Source organism: Acanthochromis polyacanthus, chromosome 8 (assembly GCF_021347895.1).
Source record: "Acanthochromis polyacanthus isolate Apoly-LR-REF ecotype Palm Island chromosome 8, KAUST_Apoly_ChrSc, whole genome shotgun sequence".
Taxonomy (NCBI): Eukaryota; Metazoa; Chordata; class Actinopteri; family Pomacentridae; genus Acanthochromis; species Acanthochromis polyacanthus.
The window spans coordinates 31,302,195-31,324,450 of NC_067120.1; the positions used below are offsets into that span (position 1 = coordinate 31,302,195).

At 40.1% G+C, this 22,256-nt stretch overlaps 1 protein-coding gene across 1 annotated transcript in view; it reads right to left on the reverse strand.

Annotated features, from left to right (window-relative positions):
* The window catches only part of LOC110954211 (plasma membrane calcium-transporting ATPase 1-like), a 33,807-nt gene extending 14,591 nt beyond the window's left edge, over window positions 1-19,216 (reverse strand). The window contains exons 1-8 of the mRNA XM_051951713.1: window positions 18,933-19,216; window positions 16,986-17,277; window positions 11,524-11,721; window positions 7,457-7,714; window positions 6,539-6,664; window positions 5,668-5,844; window positions 3,341-3,367; window positions 737-883 (exon numbers count right to left, since the gene is read on the reverse strand). Of these exons, the coding sequence (XP_051807673.1) occupies window positions 737-883; window positions 3,341-3,367; window positions 5,668-5,844; window positions 6,539-6,664; window positions 7,457-7,714; window positions 11,524-11,721; window positions 16,986-17,181 (1,129 nt within the window). The 5' untranslated portion in view covers window positions 17,182-17,277; window positions 18,933-19,216. The remainder of the gene's footprint in view (window positions 1-736; window positions 884-3,340; window positions 3,368-5,667; window positions 5,845-6,538; window positions 6,665-7,456; window positions 7,715-11,523; window positions 11,722-16,985; window positions 17,278-18,932) is intronic.
* Window positions 19,217-22,256: the final 3,040 nt, after the last annotated feature.

Below are 22,256 nucleotides of genomic sequence, written 5' to 3' on the forward strand. Positions count from 1 at the left end.
AATAACATTGAAAATTCTTCTCCTGACAGGCAAAGCCCTTAATGACCAAGCTCTATCTTATCTTTAAGGCCTTCTTGTTCCATATTATCCCAACAAAGCACTTTGCTCTCAGACTGCAGATTTACTTTTGGTTACTTGAGTTTCCAAAAGCAGAATGGAAGACAGAGTCTTTAGCTGTCAGGCTCATCCACTGATGGGCCATGTGTCTACTTCTAAGATCAGGCTTAAAACTTTCCTTTTTGATAAAGCTTATAACTAGTTATTCTGATAGAGGTGCTTCAAAGACTGAATAATTGTTGGTGGAAGTTTTGTCATTTTGTCTTGAAAAACTCCATTTTCTGCTATGAACCAAAAGGCTGCAAGAATTTTGGTTTATGTGTGAAGGCGTCTCCTTCAAGAATGATCAAAACTTATCATTAATAAGCAGAAAAATTATCCTCTCTTCTTCACAGAACGTCTGCTACAACATGGTACAGCACCTCTAGAACTCTCCTAAATATCCAGATGTTTGGGTGTGTTAGAGTCATGTTGACACCTATGACTGAAAGAACAAAATAGTGATAACAGTCAACTTTTTGGACTGATTTCTGACCATTTTATAGTAAAAGTCCATTATAAAAGAGCACAATAATGTGTCCTTCACCAAGCAGGGAACTAGTGTTCGGCCTCTAGTTGACTTCTACTTCACTGTGACATTCACACCTTTTTCTTCCATTTTCAGATTCTTTTTTTGTACCTGCTTTGCCGATCTGCACAGCCAGCTTGGTCAGCTTCCCCTGCAGGACAGATTTCTCCTTCTTTGGTAGGTTTTTCTTCTTATTGTCTTGTTCTCCGTCTTCATTAAGTGGCTGCATCTCCACGGTGGCTCCATCCTTGCTTTTTCCTGCAGAGGACAAAAGAAGTGAAACATTCAGGTGTTTGAGGATAAATCATCAAAGCTGCAGCTGCTGCCAGTAGAGCACAGTTGTATTTATCCAAATACATTCTCCATCAAAACTCAGTGCTTAAATAACGGGTTAAGTCTGAAATAACAGGTCAGAAAAAGAAAATAGAAATCAACAGGTGTTTTCCTTTAACATCTCCTCCAAACTAAATATGAAACATCAGAAATAGTTGACTTTCACTGATAAACCAAACTGCAATTCCAAATTATGTGAAGTAGAAAGTAAATAAATCATTCTGTGAGTTAGAAAAGTATTGGTGTTTGTCAGAAGAAATGTTCTGAGAAGAGCAAAGATATGTTACGCTAGTATGATAAGTGCTGTGGGAATGTTCATTACAAGGTCATTACAATGGCAGGTAAAATACAGTTTGCATCAGCAGCAAAATTAAAACTGAGCAGATCATAAAACAGCGGGAGCTGTAGTAAAATATATTTGTAAAATAGGAAGAATTTAAAGCAAAGTGCTGTCTTGGCTTCACATTACATCCCGAGTCTCTCTGCAGTTGAGGAGAAAAAAAATCCTGCAACTTCAGCAGCACAAAAACCACCAAGAACAAGTGTTCATGCAAGAAACTACCATTTTCCTTCATGACCAGCAGGATCTGAGGATAGTGTCAGTATGTGTCCACATGTCATATTGTACATGACAATAGAAGGACACATCAAAAACTAATACATAATGAAAGGGATGATGGTAGCCTTTTAATCTAAGTGAGAGAGCAGTTAGTCAGAGTGTGACACGACGAGTAGTTGAAAGGCTATGATGCTGTGTGTCTAGTCCCAGTGTGGGCCTATTATGCTGCGTTGGTTCATCAGAAAGTGAAACAGCAAACCTCCAAACTCACCAACTGGACAGCATAGTACCAATAAACGATAATGCAAACAGATTCAACAGACACTGCTCTGTTTGTGACAGAGTGGGGGTATTTGTAGGTATAGGTGTGTGTGTGTAGGTGTGTGTGTGTGTGTGTGTGTGTGAGCATGCTGATCCCATCTCAGTAATGAGGTTATTAGTGGACAGGCAGGCAGGCAGCAGCAGGCAGGAGAAGAAAGCAGCTGCCGAGCTTAAGGCCGATAATCTGCTTGGTCCTAATCACCATCAACAGAGTCAGGAGCACCTGCTTGTGCTGCTCAAACCACAGGGACACACACTGCAGTATGTGGGTCCACAGGGGCCACAAGGAGCCAGGAGGACCCTCCAGTGAGCAGGGAAAACATGAGAAGACCCAGAGGAAACCACCTTGTGTAAACCAGCTTGTGAAAAAAGGATTTTTGAACTGACTGGTTGAATTGACTTACACCACCTGGCGTCAAGCTCATATTGGCTTACAAGACAGCAACAGCAAAGATGATGGTGTTGTACAAACACTGCATATGATCCACTTTACAGAGACGTCCTGATATGAAGGATATACTACAATTGTTCTAGCTCATCAAAACTGAAGCTTTCTCATCAAACTATCAACTCAGGATACAGTCAAACCTTCTGACAAATCCTTCAATTGACTGTGAGATAATTTTACATGTAAGACGGACATGAGTAAATTTGAGCTTAATTACGATTATATAAAAAATCTGTAGGACAGACATATTACAGTAAAATATTACCCAGCTGTGAGCGAATTCATGACAAAGTGGAGGAATGAAATCAGTCAAACAAAGACAGAATTTTATACTGATAAAATCAAAGAAACAGTTGTGGCTCAGGGGGTAGAGTGGGTTGGTGCTTCAATCCCTGCTCCCTCTACCTGTCACATGAAGCAACCTCACACGGGTGAGTTACATAAAAAGAAATCACCCCAGTACAGTTTTAAAGAACAGGGAAATTAGCGAAATTAGCTTTTTTTGTACCAGGCTGTAAATATGTTTATTGCTGCTTTAAAGTTGGACATTCTAAAGTGGGAATCTGTGAGGATTAACTCGATGTGAAATGCATGCTGGGATACCCGACTACCTGGTGACACTGCCTGATAATGTTTGACAAGAACACAGACCGGGACAGGCCTCGAGTCTCAGACCCTCATAAAATCCACAAATGTCAAACCTGGGACCCAGAGCACTTTATTTAGTCAAAAACAGCATTTTTGTAAATTCTCACACCACCCAGCAACAGAACTCCATCCGTTGACATGTGATTCTGTCTGACCAATGACGGAGTGTTGGTCACTACACTCCTCCTCAGGTTCCTCACAAAGCACAGTTGCTTAAAGCCTGACACATATACTGACAAAATGACACCCAAGCAAACATATAACCAAGACCAGTCTACAGTCTACAGCCAGGCACCACCACGGTCCACAGACCAGTACAGCTGTGAATGAATCAGCCAACTGAAGCTGCTGCTGTCTCTTACAACCTTCACACATGAGCAGTTACAAGCAGTGATGTGCTGCTTACCTTTCTTGCCTTTGTCTTCTTTTTTACCTGTAAGTGTGAAAAAGCTGGTTAATTACTCATATATAAAGAATGAACCATTATTAAAGCACCCAAAGAGCCAGAATTATTAAATATCCACTACTGTTCAAAAGTTTGGGGTCACTTAGAAATGCCCTTATTTTTTGAAAGAAAGGGCGTTTTTTTCAATGAAGATAACATTAAATGAATCAGAAATACAGCCTAGACATTCTTAATGTGGTAAATGACTATTCTTGCTGGAGACATTTAATTTTTAATGGAATATCTACATAGAGGCACAGAGGAACATTTCCAGCAGCCATCACTCCTGTGTTCTAATGCTACATTGTGTTAGCTAATGGTGCTGAAAGGCTAATTGCTGATTAGAAAACCCTTGTGCAATTATGTTAGCACATGAATAAAAGTGTGAGCTTTCATGGAAAACATGAAATTGCCCGGATGACCCCAAACTTTTGAACGGTAGTGTAGAATAATGATGTCAGTCCACCATTTTGACTTAAGAGAGCAAAAGGACTGTTGGATAGATGGCATGGTGTTCAGTGAAGACATTCAAGTCCCCCACAAGATGAACTGCACTGGTTGGGCAGATAAGCTAACTTTCTTTTTAACACCTTTATTGGGTATCAGTTTGTGTCTGCATGCTTGAAGTTGTGCTGGTAAGAGGTTGCTGGTGTTTATTCCCCAAAAACAAACCTCCATGTTACTACCAGTAGAACAACAGGGGGTCATATTATCAGCTTCAGAGTGCTTCTTGTGATTAGGCCTTAATGTACGTAGCAGCTTGCTATAGATGGGTTTCTTCCTTGCAAATATTACTAAAACTGTGCAAAAAAATTACTGTTTGGCCAACAGTGATGTGCTGAAAATTAAAGAATTAATGACAATTTGTGCCACATCAAGACAATTAACAATCTCAGTCAGGCAATCGCTGTAAAAATTGTTTGGCTCCAATCAGATCACTGAATGAAATTGCTCCACTTCACTTCCTATTCAAAGAAAAGGTTTGCCAAAAATAATTTTAAAAATGAATTAAAACCTTCATGTATTGGTTGATAAGCCTGCCTTATATTATGATCTGGTACTGCTAGCGTCACTAAGCTAAACAAATCAAAGTAACAATGTTCACAACTACGATACTTTACAACCTGCCACACTTTGGAGCAGTTTAACAGTGACCGTAAATACACTGTAAAAGACAGAATACATGCAAGAGATCGAGCTGGTCTGTAACAACAAGGAAATGACTGGCACCTATTATAATGGAAACCTTGGTAGCTCAGACTAACATCAGTACATGAATTGTCAGTCATTGTCACCTATTATCAGACCCTCACACTAATTCAGATAATGAGTAGACTTTAGAAATGTACAAATGATCAGCACTCACATAGTTTGATAGATACTCGTGTCTCAAAGATGAACCCAGTGTTCATTCACATACTTACACTACCATTCAAAAGTTTGTGCCAGCCAGAAAATTTTCATGTTTTCCATGAAAACTCACACTTTTATTCATGTGCTAACATAATTGCACAAGAGTTTTCTAATCATCAATTAGCTGTTCAACGCCATTAGCTAACACAATGTAGCATTAGAACACAGGAGTGATGGTTGCTTGACATGTTCCTATCCCTATGGAGATATTCCATTAAAAATCAGCCGTTTCCAGCTAGAATAGTCATTTACCACATTTACAATGTCTAGACTGTATTGTATTATTATTGTAATACTGTATTATTATGTCTGATTAATTTAATATTATCTTCATTGAAAAAAATGATTTTCTTTTCAAAAATGAGGACATTTCTGAGTGTCCCCAAACTTTTGAATGGCAGTGTATATACTTTGTATATTAATCTGTCTTCTGCATTTTGAAGGTTTTCCAGCCATGTTTTTTGAGGTTTGTGCCGTTTACAGCACAATTCCTTTCAACCTTGCACCTGCTGATATTTCCCAACTAATTTTGGCCAATTACTGATATACATATTCATACATTTTTGCCTGAATCGTGTTATCGACCTGGCACTGTTCATCTTGGATTGCCATTTCATTTTATAGCCTTTTTAGCCAATATCAATGTTGATATCATGCATGCATTTCTGTGTCTCTGTGACAACTTTAAACAGAGCTGCCTATTGGTGTGAGTGAATAAGGGGCAGAAAGGGCTTTGATTAAAAGCACAATTTCAGTCAACTTGTTAAAATAGATGTGTACTTGCTCTGTAAGATGAATGAGTGTAAAATTGGCAAAAAGTGTCAAAATGTCTGTGTCGATGATTCCCACCAAATCTATTGTCCGTCCCATTTAACTTACTTTTCTTCTCCTTTTTCTCTTTTTTCGCTCCTCTTTCTTCTTGTCTTTCTTGTCTTCACCATCGCCGTCACCTTCTTCACCAGCACCGAGCAGAGTGAAGATAATTCCAGTCTGGGAGTTCACACCTACAGCAGTGACCAACATCTTGCCAGAGCCCTCCATCACATGGGTACCTGAGAGTGTGAGAGGAATGAGGATTTTCAACGTTATACCCTAGAAAATGCAGCCTGTGCTCTCAGTGTCATATGGGTTGGCCTTGCGTCTAGTTTAAGAGAAACACTGAGGATTATTATATGTAACCTAATCCAATCTGTGATCTGACTTTAATATCTCAAGCTTTTGGCAAGGCTGCTGTGGCAACCTGTGTTAAAATTATTTTCTTAATAAATATGTTGTTGACTTAACACTGATTTACATATTGTTCTTATGTACTGCTGACATACCAACAACTTTAGCTGTGTGCATCATTATTTTTTGTTTTGAACATCTTCATGCACTTTAAACTGTTTTCAGTGGTCTCTCCATCACTACAATCATGTCAAATATCCGATTGCCGATATGGTTTAGATGGAGGAGGAAAAAGACTTTATGGGGTTGTTGGTACCATAGAGCCAGACCAAAGAGTCAGACACAACAAGTTGCCTGCGCAGTAGCTGCTGACAATGATTATTTGAAACCCAGAGCGAGAACCATACAGGTGTTAAAGGTCTGTTTCACTTGGATGCCTCTTGGATGTCTTTTTATAGAGATTTTTTTTACTATTACTGTCGTGACTCTCTCCAAAATTACGCTGCTCTTCCTCCAAAAAGAGCACAGGTCACACTGAATTAGGCTGTAATTCGGTGTGGATGGAGCAGAGAGACGCACCTGACAGCAGCATGGGGTCTTTGTCGAGAGTCTTCTTGACATGATCCGACTCTCCGGTCAGAGAGCTCTCATCAATCTTCAGATCGTTGCCCTGGATCAAGACACCATCTGCAGGGAGGAGGTCACCTGGAACACCAACACACTTATTAGGTTACATCATCATTATATCATCTGTGTGTGACACAAGGAGGGGGGGAAATTAACCGATGCAGTGACATAGAGATATTCTCTCTATATAATGAGAAATAACTGATAATTCAGTTGGTGTTTTTTTTAACCTTAAATTGTTTAAACTGTAAATGACTGACCATCAAATAAACAACACCACAATCTACAGTGAAATTATGGGAATTGTATGCATTTCATGTCCTTGTTTACATTGTCAAATGCTTTCAGATTTATTACTGCTAAAGATATCTACACGCTGCTAGAGGCTTAACTTGCTACAAAATCCCTAGCTAGTTTAAAAATAGCAGTAGTGACTAAGAAACGACAAACACATCTTCACACACAACCTGAACGATAGTTTTACAAGCAGGTAGTGCAACGCAGGCCAGATTTCTGTGAGGTATTCATTCCACCACTGTGACATCAGTTCTTCTGTACCGGCATAAAATAAAACTTTCTGTTTCTTTGGATGGGTCAGTTTGAATGTTTTCTACAATCTTTGTTTTTCCCCCATAAAATATGCAAACATGATTTAAATCAGGAACTGCCAATCAAAGAAGTACTCATTAAGATTATGCATCTGTAGTGTCAACCTTCAAATTACAGTTTTTGGTCCTGACACATTTCATTCAGTATCACCAAAGTACTTAGGTTTGATATCCAGCTCTAATACTCTGAGTAAACTGTTAACTTGCCCCTGACCTTGGACCAGTAGAAAGCTCTGCTATAGATCACTTTGTGTTCTCTCACCATATTTGACTTGTGCGATGTCTCCTACTACGATCTCAGACACTTTGATCTGGATCACCTGCCCCCCTCGGACCACGGTGAACTTCTGCTCCTGCTCGATGCGGCTCTGGAGGCCGCGGAACTGTTTCTCTTTACTCCAGTCGTTGAAGGCCGTCACCAGCACCACACACACCACAGACAGCAGGATGGCAGCGCCTTCGATCCATCCGGCCTCCGCCTCACCCTCATCCTCTACACCACCAGCTGCTTCGCCACAGTCTGAAGGGAGAAACACAGGCTGCAGCTTTAGTTTGGTGTCAGTCTTACTTAGGTGTTTCTATGCTTCTGTCAGTGCAAGCTGATATAAAGTTACACCTGATTTTCCTGTACGGGAGGATCCTGGTTTCTGACGACAAACATATGTAACTGAAAAACGTGACACGATGCTGCTGTCACACAAAGCCTCTGATTTTACAGATGGTTTATTTAAACTGAGTTACATATGGCCTGCTAGGTCAGAGGTTAGCTAGGAATATTTACTCAATGCTTTTCTATATTGTAAAGATCCCAGCTGGTGAACATTAGGTTTTTTTTTTATTTTGAGTAGTGAGACAATATTATTGCACCACAAAACCTCTTAGGTTGAGTGAACAATTTTTCTGACTTTGGCGTCCACTACCACAGTTTACAACTGGACTGCTATCAAGAGTCAGTGCTGCTTCCATTCAAAGACTCTCTCCAATCAAAATCAGGTCTTCACTTTGCTAACATTTCTATACAGAGTTCTTTCATGCTAAAACACACCTCTTGAGTGAAATAGGCAGTCAAGGTCATGACTTAGCAGTCACACCTTAAAACTACAGTGTACTGATGACAGTCTAAAAAAAACTCCAACTTCCAGGGTTTCATATGTAACAAATCAAAGGAACCAATCATGTAAGGTTGAATTCCACCAACATCACAACTTGCCATTGTGTTGTTCTGTGCAGGGAGCAATGGTGTAGAGTTTCATCTAGCCATGTAGCCACTTCTAAATGTATAACTAATAAACAGAGATTATTTTTAGGGGTTTAATCATCAACCAGAGACAGACCTAAACTGGTTTGCTGATACTGAAAATCTGATTTGTAAAGAGGTCAAGATTAAACTGTCTTATAAAACCAAGATGTTACAACAAGTGCTGAGCAGTATGTGTAAAATCAAACAGAACATCTTTATCAGAAATGATCTCTCATGTGGACTGTACATGAAGTTCAAAGTGAACTTAGAGAAACAGCAGCTTGTTGAAGTATTATTATTGAAGGTTTTCAATCTTAACAGTTAGATTCAGGTGAGATCATTTAGGTTAATTTGTATTGTATATAATTCTGTAATTTTTGCCTGTATAACTTAAATTACTCAAGTACACTCAGGAAAAATATAATACTGTAGGACTAAAGTATTTAAATTTGTTTGATACAGTCACAACAGCAATCTTATTTCTCTTCTGGAAAGCAGTTTGTAAATATGTGATATAAATAACAGTTTGTTAAAGGGTGATGATGATGCAAGCTGACTGGTAAACCAGCTACAATTTATTTATTGCAAATGAAACTGCGTTGCTGTCTCCACATGTTCAATGCTCATAGGGGAAACTCTGCAGATGTGGTCAGAATGATATGTGGAGTACTTGGTTCATGCTGGACAGTCAGATGAGGAGGCAGCATGAATGAAGAATACATTAAAGCTGTAGCCGACACCATTTGTTGAGCCTCGTAACAAACAACTAAAAATTGCTTAACTTAAAATGTCAGTTCATTTTAGACATTTGGCAAACTGTTCTTTATCTGTCTAGGTACAATGTATTTGGAACATCTGACAAATGTCAAACCAGCATCTGCCACAAACTCTCAATTGGACCGAAGTCTGTTCTCCAACTCGGCCACTCCAGACAACCTTATTGTCTTTAAACCATTTCTGTGTGGCTTTGGCTGTACGCTTTGGGTCACTGTCTTGCTGAAAACAAATCTTGTCCCAAGTCGTAGTTATCTCTTGCAGACTGCAACAGCTTGTAATCTAGAATTACTCTGTACTTTGCTGCATTTGTTTTACCCCCATACCTTCACAAGACGTCCAGGACCTGCTGCTGAGAAGCACCCCCACATCATGATGCTGCCTCCACCATACCTCATGGTGGGGATTGGCTGTTTGTGACGATGTGCAGTGACTGCCAAACATGGTGTCTAGCCTGATTGCCAAAAAGCTCAATTTTGGTTTCATCAGACCAAAGAACCTTCTTTCATTTGACTTCAGAGTCTCTCATGTGCATTCAGGCAAACTCTATCGAGATTAATATGAGCTTTTTCCAATAGTCAGTTTTTCTTTGCCACTTTCCCATAAAGCTTTGACTGATGAAGAACACACATCAGCTGCTGTAGGCACAGTCTCTCCCATCATAGCTGCTGAAGCTTCTAACTCCTTCAGAGTCATAGATGTCTTGGTGGCCTCCGTCAGTAGTCTCTTTCTTGTACAGTCACTCAGTTTTTGAGGATGGCCTGCTCTAAGCAGACTTACACATATGCCAAAAGTGACATCAATGATTTCTTAATAATGAGTTTAACTGTACTTTTTGTAGATATGGTATTAGCTGTAAGGACAGGTAAGTTATGCTGAAGTGTAGTTATGCAGAGACTGTGTATTTGAAAATTCTCATTTTGAACCAAGAAGATCAGTTATGATACCTTTTGAAAATGTATTGTCATATTTGGCTTGTACTGTCCGTCTCTCATCTCTACTTGCCTGGGGACCAGACAGCCTTTCTTGTGTATTACAAATACCCATAAAGTCAGTCTGGAACTGCTCCATTGAACCAAATCTAGCCCAGAGGCGGGACTACCGATCACAGCTTGAATTGGAGAGAGCCAATCACCGTAACACATGTGTGACGCAATCACTAAGCGACCTAACAATTGCCTTTCCGCCATGATGTCTTGTAGTTTTAACAGCTTCCTTTGCCGTACAGGGGTCCTGAGGAAAATCTAAGCTCTCCCTTTCAACAGTGGAGGGCAGCATTACGCATTCTATCGTACAGCCTGCCGGAAATAAAAATACATCCTTTTTAAAAAGAAAAGCTTTAAGAGCTGCTTCTTGTTGAGGTTTTAAGGACAAATTCAGCCCGTGCAAAACAGAGAAAAGCGCACGAGAGAAACCTCGCTCTGTTGCGGTCGCCAACTCGGCCCTGAAGGTGACGCATCGTTAACTCCCGCCTCTCGTGCTCTGATTGGTTCAGTCTGATCTGCTCGGAGCTTGAAAACCTGTCAAAATGTGTCAATGGAGGAGGGCTAGACCGTATTCCCATATATCCCTTATAACCATAGACTGTATATATAATGGACGTAGCATCTGGCTCCAGAATTGAAGCCAACCCGGAAGTGTCAAAAACTTGCAATATCCCGCCGTCCGCTAGGGTTGGCTCCAAAAAGCTTTTTCTCCATAGACCCCAATTCATTTTTGGAAAAAATAAAATTTGATAGACTGATTTTCTACGGCTCAGGATTTTTTTCCTGTTAGTTTTCATGGTCAAAATGAGAGATCAGGTGGCCGATCTTAAAATAAATCAATACTGAATTTTAAATAAATCGTTAAAGTTGGCGGAGCCAGGGGGCGTGGCTATACTTGATAGACAGCAACAGAAGCCTCTGCAGTAAACGTGGGCGGGATAAGAGAGTCTTCAGCCAATCCTGCCCCTAGTTGTTCTCCGGTCCAGTCTGTTTGATGACGCTTTTTACATCACTGGCTCCAAAAAATCCAAAACGGCGACCAGGAAGTAGCAAAATCTGGGCTTCATTTTCTCGGCGTTGAAACCAACGGGTGACGTCACGGTTAGTGTACGCCTGCTTATAACGGGAATACAGTCTAGCTAAGTTAGGCTACATCTCTAAAACTATCACTGCAATGTGTCCCTATAAACAAGCTCATCAATGAAGTTTCTGGTTATTTTACTATGAACAAAGGTTGATAATAAAAGTTCTCCACTTCCTCCACACAAGTAAAAGTTTCATTTGAGCAAACACAGCATGCATTTAGAATGATAATGATGATAAACTTACTCTGTCTCTCAGCATCTGGTGGACTGTAGAAAGAAAGGCCTAGTGAAATGATGGCTGCCACCTCCAGGATGATGAGTGTCACATCCTGCAGGGCTTCCCACACTAACTGCACAAAGGTTTTAGGCTTTTTAGGAGGGATGACGTTCTGTCCAAAATCCTGTTTCCTTCTGTTGATGTCCTCCAAGTTTCCATCTAAACCTGCAGCAGGGAACACAAAGGCAGCATCAATCCATGTGTCCTCATACAAGCCTGGATTACAGCATTAAACCGAGTTCATGTTGATATACCATCGCTTTGCTCAAATTCAGGTATTTAAACATCCACCTAGACTGTCATTCAGTATGAAAATGCTTTTATTTGCTGAAGGATGCTTATTTCACAAAGATCTGTTAACTTGAAATAGGGAGGAAATCTACTGTGGGTATGTTTAATTACAAAATCTAAACCATCATTACACTGTGCAACATTTTCTCATTTAAACACACATTCTTTGGCACATTATACTTACTCAAACTCACCTAAGCCAATCTGAATCTCAAGTAGTTCTTATTCAGTTATTTTCCAGATGACAAACTGAAGGATGTGAACAGGTTTGACCATTAAAAATTTAAAGAGAGCACACAGCTTTAAACAAACAGCAAAAAAAAAAAAAATGTAATGAGGCAACACTGTGACCTTTAACTTGTTTATCACACAAGCATCCATGTGAAGACAAACAGGCTAAATATACAGACTAAAGGGTCCAACTTCAATTAGGAGAACCAGTAATAGATGCAGGTGTGGGCCTCAGTGGCGGCATTGCATCTGTGTCCACTGTGTGCTGCTTTTATCCAGCAGACTGTTTTGAACACCAAAATGTAATGTCAGAGACAGAGAATAAAGCGGTCAGTGAACGTAAGGAGGAATTTTCCATAAAAACCGCTGACCTGTTGAGGTTTCAGAGATCCAATATTTCTGTTTCATACTGGCTCCTTGGAGGTCTTTGGATAGATTTTAAGATTTTACTGGTTATTTGTAAGGCCCTTCATGGCCTCTCTCCCAGTTATATCTCAAAGCTCTTAGTACCAAACACACAGCATGAACTTTTCTCCAGGCAGAGGTCTTTTGTCTGTTCCAAGGGCCTGAATGCGGATTAAAGGGGACAGAGAGTTTGCAGTTGGACCCCAAAGCTTTGGAACAATTTGCCCGAGGAAATCAGGTCAGCTGAGTCAATGACCTCTTTTACGTCTCTTCCTCTAACTTTACCTCTACACTTTACTGACTGTATTTGAACTTTCATTTCCTTTGAGGTATCTTTTTTATGTTTTTACCTTTTCTACCACTGTAAGATTTTATACATCAAACAAATTGTAGATTTGATTTTCAGGTAGATCTGTCTTTGGGCTTAACGGCACTCCAGTGGTGGTGAGATGTTCCCAAAGTGCACAGTCCATTTGACTCACAGCTCGTCCTCTTTAAAACCACTTAATGCTCATTTTTCAACACAAGCTGGGCTGAACAGATAATGATGACTCCAAAGCAGCTGAGAAATAATTTCAAGGAAGTAATTTCATTAAATACCATGAAAGGTGCATGTTCAGCAGCGTGAGGAGACTCGATAAAATTTTCCATAGTGAGTATGAATAGCTTGTCATCCACAGGGACAGAGAAGACTCTGTGGATGCAGTGCAGTGAAGGATTAAGCTACAATGTTGTTTAGGATTAAGTTACAATGTAGCTCAGGATTAGGCAACGTGGATTGCATAAAAACAAAGTTAAATGAATTACAGTATTTCCAGCTTGATTTTTGAAAATGTGACGTATTGTTTATCACAGTGGTGTTTGTGTGTCTGCTGTGCTGTGGTGTTGTATGGGAGCAGAGAGCAGACTGGTTTCCCTGTGGAGCAGAACAACATGTCAGGACACACTCACATCCCCTCCGAGACGCTGCAGCTGCTGCACGGCTGCAGCAGACTCAGTCGGTCTGAACAGGTATTTAACTCAGCACCGCTCCTCATGCTACCTGAAAATGAAACTCGGAGAGCAGAGCACCGCGCACTGTCTGTGCTTTCAGGTGAGTGGGATTACACTGAAAGTTAATGTGTTTGTCCCCAGCTGTCGTCACAGAGACACACAGAGAAGTAAAGCAGTGTCATGGATTTTCCACTGATTTCAAGCTGCTGCTGACATTTTACTTCTCTCTGTCAGCAGGAGATAAAACACTGAAGGTGTTTACTGAGAGCGTGGAAGACGGACAGATTGAATTAATTAATGATGAGGAGGAAAATGTCAAAGGCCAGACAGTCCACCAAGAAACACTGAATGCACTGTCTGTAGGTCAGCATGACATGCAATGAATCCACCATCTGGGGCTCAGTATTTTGGTCAAATTCTGTAGAAATGAATGGAAATTGGATGGATTGACGTAAAACAGATGAATAATCTAAAGAACTGAAAAGAAACAGAGCAGCTCAGAGTTAGATCACGGTCACATCATGTAGTCTAGTATGGCATTAAAGGTCCCATATTTTGCTCCTTTTCGGCAAATTCGTCGCACATGTCACCACACTGTGTCTTTCAGGTTTTCAGCTTAATATACTGTAAAGACAGTTCATCCCATTGCTGTATAAGCACTGCTGTTAAAGTGGTTCTAAACAGGGTGTTTTGCTCTGAAAACCAATGAGCTGCTAATGCTGTCCCCGCCCACTTCAGGAAGAACACAGTGTCTGCATTTGTGATTGACAGTGAGGCACTATAAATGAAATATAAATGTCTGCGTATCTTAACAGCATTTATGCTTCTGCTACAAGTCTATACCAACCACATAACACAATAAAAATGAGTTTTCCTCATTTGGGGCATTGAAAGTAAAATGTAAAACTCACTGATGACTCACTAATCAAACACTGATCTACTGACTGTTCATTCTTCCCATGTTTAAAACCTGTATTGCACTTCACTCTTGGCTACCATAGCTGTTTATACCACTACTGCTGAGATGTGCCATCAGTTCAGTCCACTGTATCACACTTTATCCCAGTGGACTGATGCATTAGACAGGAAGGAAATCTGTCTGACAGTGTGAAGTGGGCAATACGGGAAATAACCAATGGTGGTTGAATGTAAGGAGCTGATAACAGAAGCAAGGAATTCTACAGTGACCTAAACCAAAGAGCTGGATTTAACATGGGTCAGGGGCATCTGTTGATACCTACTCCATGTTATAAGGTCACTCGATTTACAAAACACCAAGCCACATTTTCTGTTTCTTACAAAAATCCCCACACACTTCCTGCCAGCTTAATGTTAGTTCTGTACAGTTCCAGCAAACTACTGAAAGACCTCCATCTAACAACATCTTTAAAGCCTGTTTGGTTAGACCACATTAGAAACAACAGCAACAATATTTTTGTTCTCACTGCAATAAATGCTACACTTGCACCAAAAGCCAATATTTACAGAGTGGGACACAATGTGTTCATGTCCTATTATCTTGAAGCCAAGAGAGCACACAGCAGGATCAGCTGAGGCTGCAGGTCACAGCTGACTTTGACCATCACGCAGTCACAGTCCCTCAAGTCACAGAATAAAGTAATATGTCCTGTACTGGTTTAGTGATGTCCACGCTAGGGGGAGAGTTCTGTGAGTCACTGGTGAGGAGGTCTAAAACATCCGTGTATACCGCTTTATTACATATAGAGAAGCCCTGGGCAAAATACATGTAGTGCTGATTTGAAGAGTAAATGTAGAAAAAACTCCTGCAGCAAACATACACTCCCGTTCAAAAGTTTGAGGTCATCCAGGAAATTTTCATGTTTTCCATGAAAGCTCACACTTTAATTCATGTGCTAATGTAATCGCACAAGGGTTTTCTAATCATCAATTAGCCTTTCAACACCATTAGCTAACACAATGTAGCATTAGAACACAGGAGTGATAGTTGCTGGAAATCTTCCTCTCTATCCCTATGTAGATATTCCTTTAAAAATCAGTCGTTTCCACTGAGAATAGTCATTTACCACATTAACAATGTCTAGACTGTATTTCTGATTAATTTAATGTCATCTTCATTGGAAAAAAATGCTTTTCTGTCAAAAATAATGACATTTTTAAGTGACCCCAAATTTTTGAATGGCAGTGTAGATACCGTTCTTCAAATGTTGGTGCACTCTTACTTTTTCATTAATTCGGTACAGATTACACCACTAAATGGCACGTGTAAAAAGCAGGGGCACCTTCAGATCATTGCTGTAAGTGTGGTGTACTGCAAAATGTTTACATCTAGCATTTGTGCATAGCACCAGATTAGATCTCCATTTCATGCATCTGTTCATTGCAGGATTTGCTTCTTGTTCCTGCTGTATGTATTGAAAGTAATTTAAACTAACAATACAGAAATTGGCACAAAGGTATAATGGCTGCTGAGTTTATGCATCAGTGCTGGACAGTGGAACATTGAACCACCACTCTTATATCATGTAAAACCTTCCTGCAGCTAAACTCTAAATATATGAAGGATTTGCCAGCAGTCATTTTATTCTGAAAGTCTTCTTATTCTCCCAGATCTAGTCTCGATTCCCCCAGTTCCTCTTAACTGCCATTATTTCTGAATGGACAGTGTCAGTTGCAAGCTGGAAGCACAACGACCTCTTTTTATTGTCCTCCTCTGCTCTGTAGGCCTGTCAGTGTTACAATAAGCAAGAGGAACCAAAGAATTTATCAACCAATTTAGGTCTAAAACCAATTCATCAACCAATTAGCTGACCTAATGCAAATTCTTGGCTTGCTTGACTAGTCTGATTGAGTAAGTTAAAGCCTAATGATTTAAATGAGTTCTTGGAATGGGCAGCAGATGGGAGTCCAAACTTGTGCATATGCCATAGGTCACTTATCACTAATAATTATTGTTTTCCTATTATTAGAGTTCAAGGACAATAAACAAATGTCAGCATATTGGTATTGTGAATTTATTTATTTATTCTAATTTCCAGTAAAATAAATTTATTTAAAAATGAGCTACATTGGCTCCGATGCATCGGCTTCTCTCTTTCTGTAGTCATCACTCTGTTGTCTGGAGAAGTGTCCTGTTCACAGCTCTATCTGATTGGTTACGTATCACGAGCAACAGCCAGTCAACACTGAGGGATAAATGCTTCATAAAACATGCGTAACATATGAACAAACAAGGCATTTAAGGCATTTTGTGTTGGAGTTTATGGTATTCTAAACTCTGACACCAGATTTCCATTTTTACAGCACATATATTGGTTCCAAATGATTGGTCCACCTCTGATACTGAGGGCTGCTCAAACTGTTGCATACAACAGACTGCAGTGCCTCTGACTGAAAACACCACGGGCACAGCGTCCCCCTGCCTGTGGCTGAGCTAACATTTGGTTTTAGATTCACCTCTGTGGTGCTGGGAGGCTTCAGCTGTGAGGACACCAAGTGAAGTCAAAAGCAGAGTTTGTGAGCATACTTACCTTCGACAGGTGACGTCCTCAGTCGGCCACACAGTCCATTAACGTCTCCATAACACTCCTGGATCCTAGTTATTGCTTCCGCTCCTCGTAGTTCCATGAGCGAGCGCAGCTCCTGCAGTGAGCAGCTGAACTCTGTCTCGTGGTTGGCCTCGCCACGTCGGCCATGTTTGGACCCACGAAAAGAGTTGTTGGCCATGTCTCCTTTCTCCGGGAATCGACAGAGGCCTTCCCAAAAAACACAGACTCAGTGGTAGGCCTCAGGTGCAGATCTATCCTGACGGGGACTCTGTGACTGTAGGGAACAGACAAGTCAGGTCATTTCAGATGCCTGATGGGAACAAAAATAAATAAACCCAGAGGAAATATATAGAAATGTTACCACAGAAAAGGGTGGAGTTGGACTAAAAGATGAAGTCTGTGGTATTATTTATAAGAATGTGGTGTTTTACGCTTAATATAAATGTTAAACGTGATGGACTTTAAAGAGAAAGATGCTTTCTGTGACATAACATATCCAAATTTGACTTTTTGGCAAAAATATCCCTCTGGAGTCAGATAAGATTAGTTAGTCTCTTCCACAATTCCATTCCTGTGATTGTGGACATTCTGAAGTAGAACAAAGTTACCACACACAAAAATTGGACTTAGAGCAGAAGTAAAATAACTTAAATGTGTTGCATCACTTGTCTCCACTTGCAAAAAATCATTCATCTGAACAACAGATATAGACAGAAAAATAACAAAATAAGATAATATCACAACGATATGATTCAGACTAAAGTCACGGATATCACCTAGACCAAATAACAACCAGCTAAGAGTCTGACAAGAACCTATAGTTGAAAAAAAAAAGGCATTTATTGTGGCTTTGCTGGACTAAATTAAAATTCTACTTTGTGAGATGTAAAATGAAGTGACAGACTAATGTGTCTTGTGTAAATAATAACTATTCTATAATCCATATCTGACCCAAGAACCACCTCCAGCTCTGAATACAGTATGTTTCAGGAGAAAACCATAAATCAAGGCACAAACGCACCAAATGATAGAAAATATTCATAAAGACGCTTTTGTCCTGGGCAGCAGGGGAACAGCATGAAAACAACATTCAAAGTTTGTTGTTTTGGATAACTATGATCAAAGTCAATGCTTACTATACTGAAGCGCCAAAGGTTATGCATGTGGCATTATTGCAGCTCCTCATCATTACAAACCAGCCTGTTGACTCCTGAGTCCTGACAGACCAGGATCCACTCTCCACTCGCAGTTAACAGAAGCTATTGATTCATTTTGAAAAAACCTGAGTCTGACTACAGAACTGTGTGTGGTGAAGAGTTTGTGTGAGCCTGCTCGTGTGTGAACTGAAAGCCTTTATATTTGTTCCTCACAGGTTGCGACCTCTGTGCCTTCAGCTGTAATCTGTGTCAATCAGTCAGCCCAGGCTTAATCTGAGCGAGGGAGAGGCAGCCTGTTTAAGGCCGAAGGAGAGAAAGAAAAGAGCAGCTGAGAGCAGAACAGAATGGACACAAGTCATGATCAAATTAGTGGAAAAATTCACTGCAATAATTCACTGTAATTCACTGTAATTCACTTAATTCACTGTACACAACAGAATTTTCATTAGTGATTCCAAGCAACAATTAAACAGAGAGGCTCAGTTTTTACAACATGCAACCCTGAAGAACTGCAAATCCTCACATTAGAGAGGCTGTGAGATTCTGGAGAAATTCTGTTGGTCTATTCATAATTAACTAATCATCACAGCAGCACATGAAACTGCACACAGAATAACTGTGAAAGAGGTGAACAGCCTCAGCAGGCAGGTCTCCACGCTGAAGAGAAACTGTTACGTTGTTTGACAATGAAACTAACTAGAGCTACTTACTCCTGATAATAAAACAGTCACTTCATTGCTGCAGCATTGAGAAGAAGAAAGGCTTTACTTACAGAAACTTCCCCCATCGCCTCCTGTTAGCAGCAGCAGGTATTAGTGGCTGTCCGATTACTCTGAGCAGCGTCACACTCACAGCTCCAGAAACAGCCCATAACCCAGCCACAGCCCCTCAGCCGGCAGTCTGCAGACCTGCTCCAAGACCACAGGTTTTTCCCCCAAACTAGCGTCTACTATCCAGAGATTCAGTTTGACCTTCAGCAAGCTCACAGTCACAAGCAGCGCGCCATCGGAGGAAAAAACAGGAGCTGGCTAACTGATTATCTGAGGAAAGCCTCGCTTAATCTAATTAGACAATCTGTGGCTTCAGTGAGCGCCAGGGAGAGACTGCTGCGGCTGCTGCAGCTCCTCCTGCTGAGAGGGACACATCAGGTCTGCACAGAGTCAACAGATAGAGTCTACACACCAGGTGGAGGCCACACCTGCTGCTGCTATAAAACTCCTCCTGCTGAGATGGACACACAAAAACAGACCTGAGGAAAAGGTATACAACTGAAGACAGGTGGTATGCAAGTGCAGAACTGTGAATCAAACCGCAGAAAAGCAGTCAGAAAACCTTGCAGATCCTTGCAGCTTCTAGGACACAGCCCAGACACCAGCCTGAGGTCTCTAATGTCTGCTGTACTCTGACTTTTTCTGTCATTCGTTACACACACAGAGTATACGCACAGCTCCCCCCCACCACCACCACCACCAGCAGCAGCAGCGATGCAAGCTGACGTGAGGTGGAACACACACACACACACACACACACACATGTGACGCACACACAGGTGGATTATAGCACATACAGGCACAGGAGGATTAACTGAACACACACACATGGTGGTTTCACGTTTGCATTATAGTATTTTTGTGGTGATCTAGCATGACCTTTGACCCCACACTCTACAGAGAATGACCTCATCAGCAATGTGAGGACTCCTTCAACAGATCAACCAGAGACAAAATACTTTGTGAAAGCTCTGTGTTCATGCGGTCACAAAATCACGATGGATGCATGTTCATTTATACATTTTAGACAAAGTATACACTTGGCTAAATGCTTTATCTCATATCTGGCGGTGATTCAGTTATTATTCTTACTCTTATTGGTCTTTATGCAGATATATTCATCTCATGAAGCTGATTAAGGTCTGTGAAATAAACTTGCCTAATAAATTCACTCTGAGTGAATTGGTTTATTTGGAACTGAGTATGCTGACCTGGGATAAGCTCACCAGTCTGTGCAGTGTGTGTGTGTGTGTGTGTGTGTGTGTGTGTGTGTGTGTGTGTGTGTGTGCTGCCACCCAGTGGTATGACATTCAGCCTACTGGACCCAGTACACACCTGACTAAATATTTCTATCTATCTATCTTATGCATATTATACTCTGCATGTTATACATTTATATATAGTCTAATCCATTCTACATGTGTTCCTGTTTAGCATATACTGTTATTGTCATAAAGAGCTACAACAAATGCAGTGTGATTGTGGAGGTCTGCAACATCAAAACATCTAATCAGTGTCAGACAAAGTCAGTGATCTCTCAGAAATTAGTTAATTAGGAGTTCTCCAGCCCCTATTGTACTCTGTAAATTTGTGAATCTTAAACTGATAAGCATAGAACCTTCTCAGAAGCCTGGTTCGACCAGAGTAGTCATGTGAAAAGAAATATCAATCTGTACTATATGTCTTCTTTTGTTGTGATATAAAACCAGCATCAGTTGATGCAAATCTCCACTGCCCTTCTACACGCTGCTCTATGCAATAAACCACTTTCAGGGCTGCCAACTCTCACGTTTTGGCCGTGAGACACACGCAAATCAGTCCCTTCACACGCTGTCACGCCACACTCCCAATATCACCCAGGCAAAAAAAAAGTTCCACTTTGCTGTTATGGGAATAACAACCTTTGGGGAAATCCAGTTCACATTTTTACTCCAGAGAACGCCGGGTTTGTGAAAAGAAAGAACCATAAGGTTGCTAGCATGTCATATACCTAAACGTTTTGGTGTCACACGGCTGCTTAGAATGTTGTTCCAAGCAACAACAAAAAAAAAAAGGAAACACAAAGTAGCATGTTTATACACCAGAAACACACTGGAAATAAGCTCTGATCTGTTTAGGTTAATTTATTTTTATTGATTTTAGAATATGATGGATTTGAAATGTTAAACATAAAAATCTGCAAGAGCTTATTCTTTCTGTGTTTCTGGTTTATTGTTTACAGGTGACGGGACAATGCTAGTTGCTTGCGAGCTTTGTCAAAATAGACAAAGGGCTAAAGAGTGTCTGCACAAATCTGCTATTATCCTGTGTTGTGTCCATAGAGAACAGCATTAAGTTTTGTTTGGTCACTTGGAGACAATGTCAACAGCTGGAAACCTACATTGTCATGCCCCTACTCATCTCAGAAAGTTGATATTTTAGTAAGTACACTATTAGTTTGTAGATACATTCTATTTTCTATATACAACAGACACAGAGTTATGTTTCTAGACCTCCTGTCCAATGTTCAGTTCAATATGAACTTTCATTCATCTTTTCTCACATGTTTAAGCTTTCCCAAAGAACGTGATTTATACACGTAATATAATAGTAATAGTAGTAGTAATAATAACAGTAATAATAATAATAACGATAAAAATAATAGTAATAATAGCAGTGATAATAGTAATAATAATAATAATTGATATAATAGTAATAGTAATAGTAATAATACTAATAATAGAAGTAATAGTAATAATAATAATAATAATAGAAGTAATAGTAATAATAATCATCATAATAATAATACCAGTAACTGTAATATAAAAAATAATAAACAATAATCATAAAATATTATAGGAATATAATGATAATTATATGAATAGCAATAACAGTAGTACAGCAGTAGTACAATAATACAAAAATAATAATTGTACTCCAATGCAATATAAAGCTGTAAATGCAAAGTCAATAAAAACCTGAGCACATCTGAATGTTTTCTGTTTGTTTTTTTCTATTTCTTTCTATTTCTATCTATCTATCTATCTATCTATCTATCTATCTATCTATCTATCTATCTATCTATCTATCTATCTATCTATCTATCTATCTATCTATCAAGTCTGGCGTTTGTTACAAGCAAACCCCGTCAAAATTGCTTACGAACTGAGCGATTTATGACAACTTTAATTGTATAAGCACATCATTCCTCTATGGAAGTAATGCATTGTAGGAGCGAGTGGCCCCGGTCCAAGATGGCGGCCCTGCAGGCACGTCGCTCGAGTGGGCGGCCGCAGTCAATGAGGCGTTACGTATGTCTATGGTGACCACTTCCTCTCTGCGGTGAT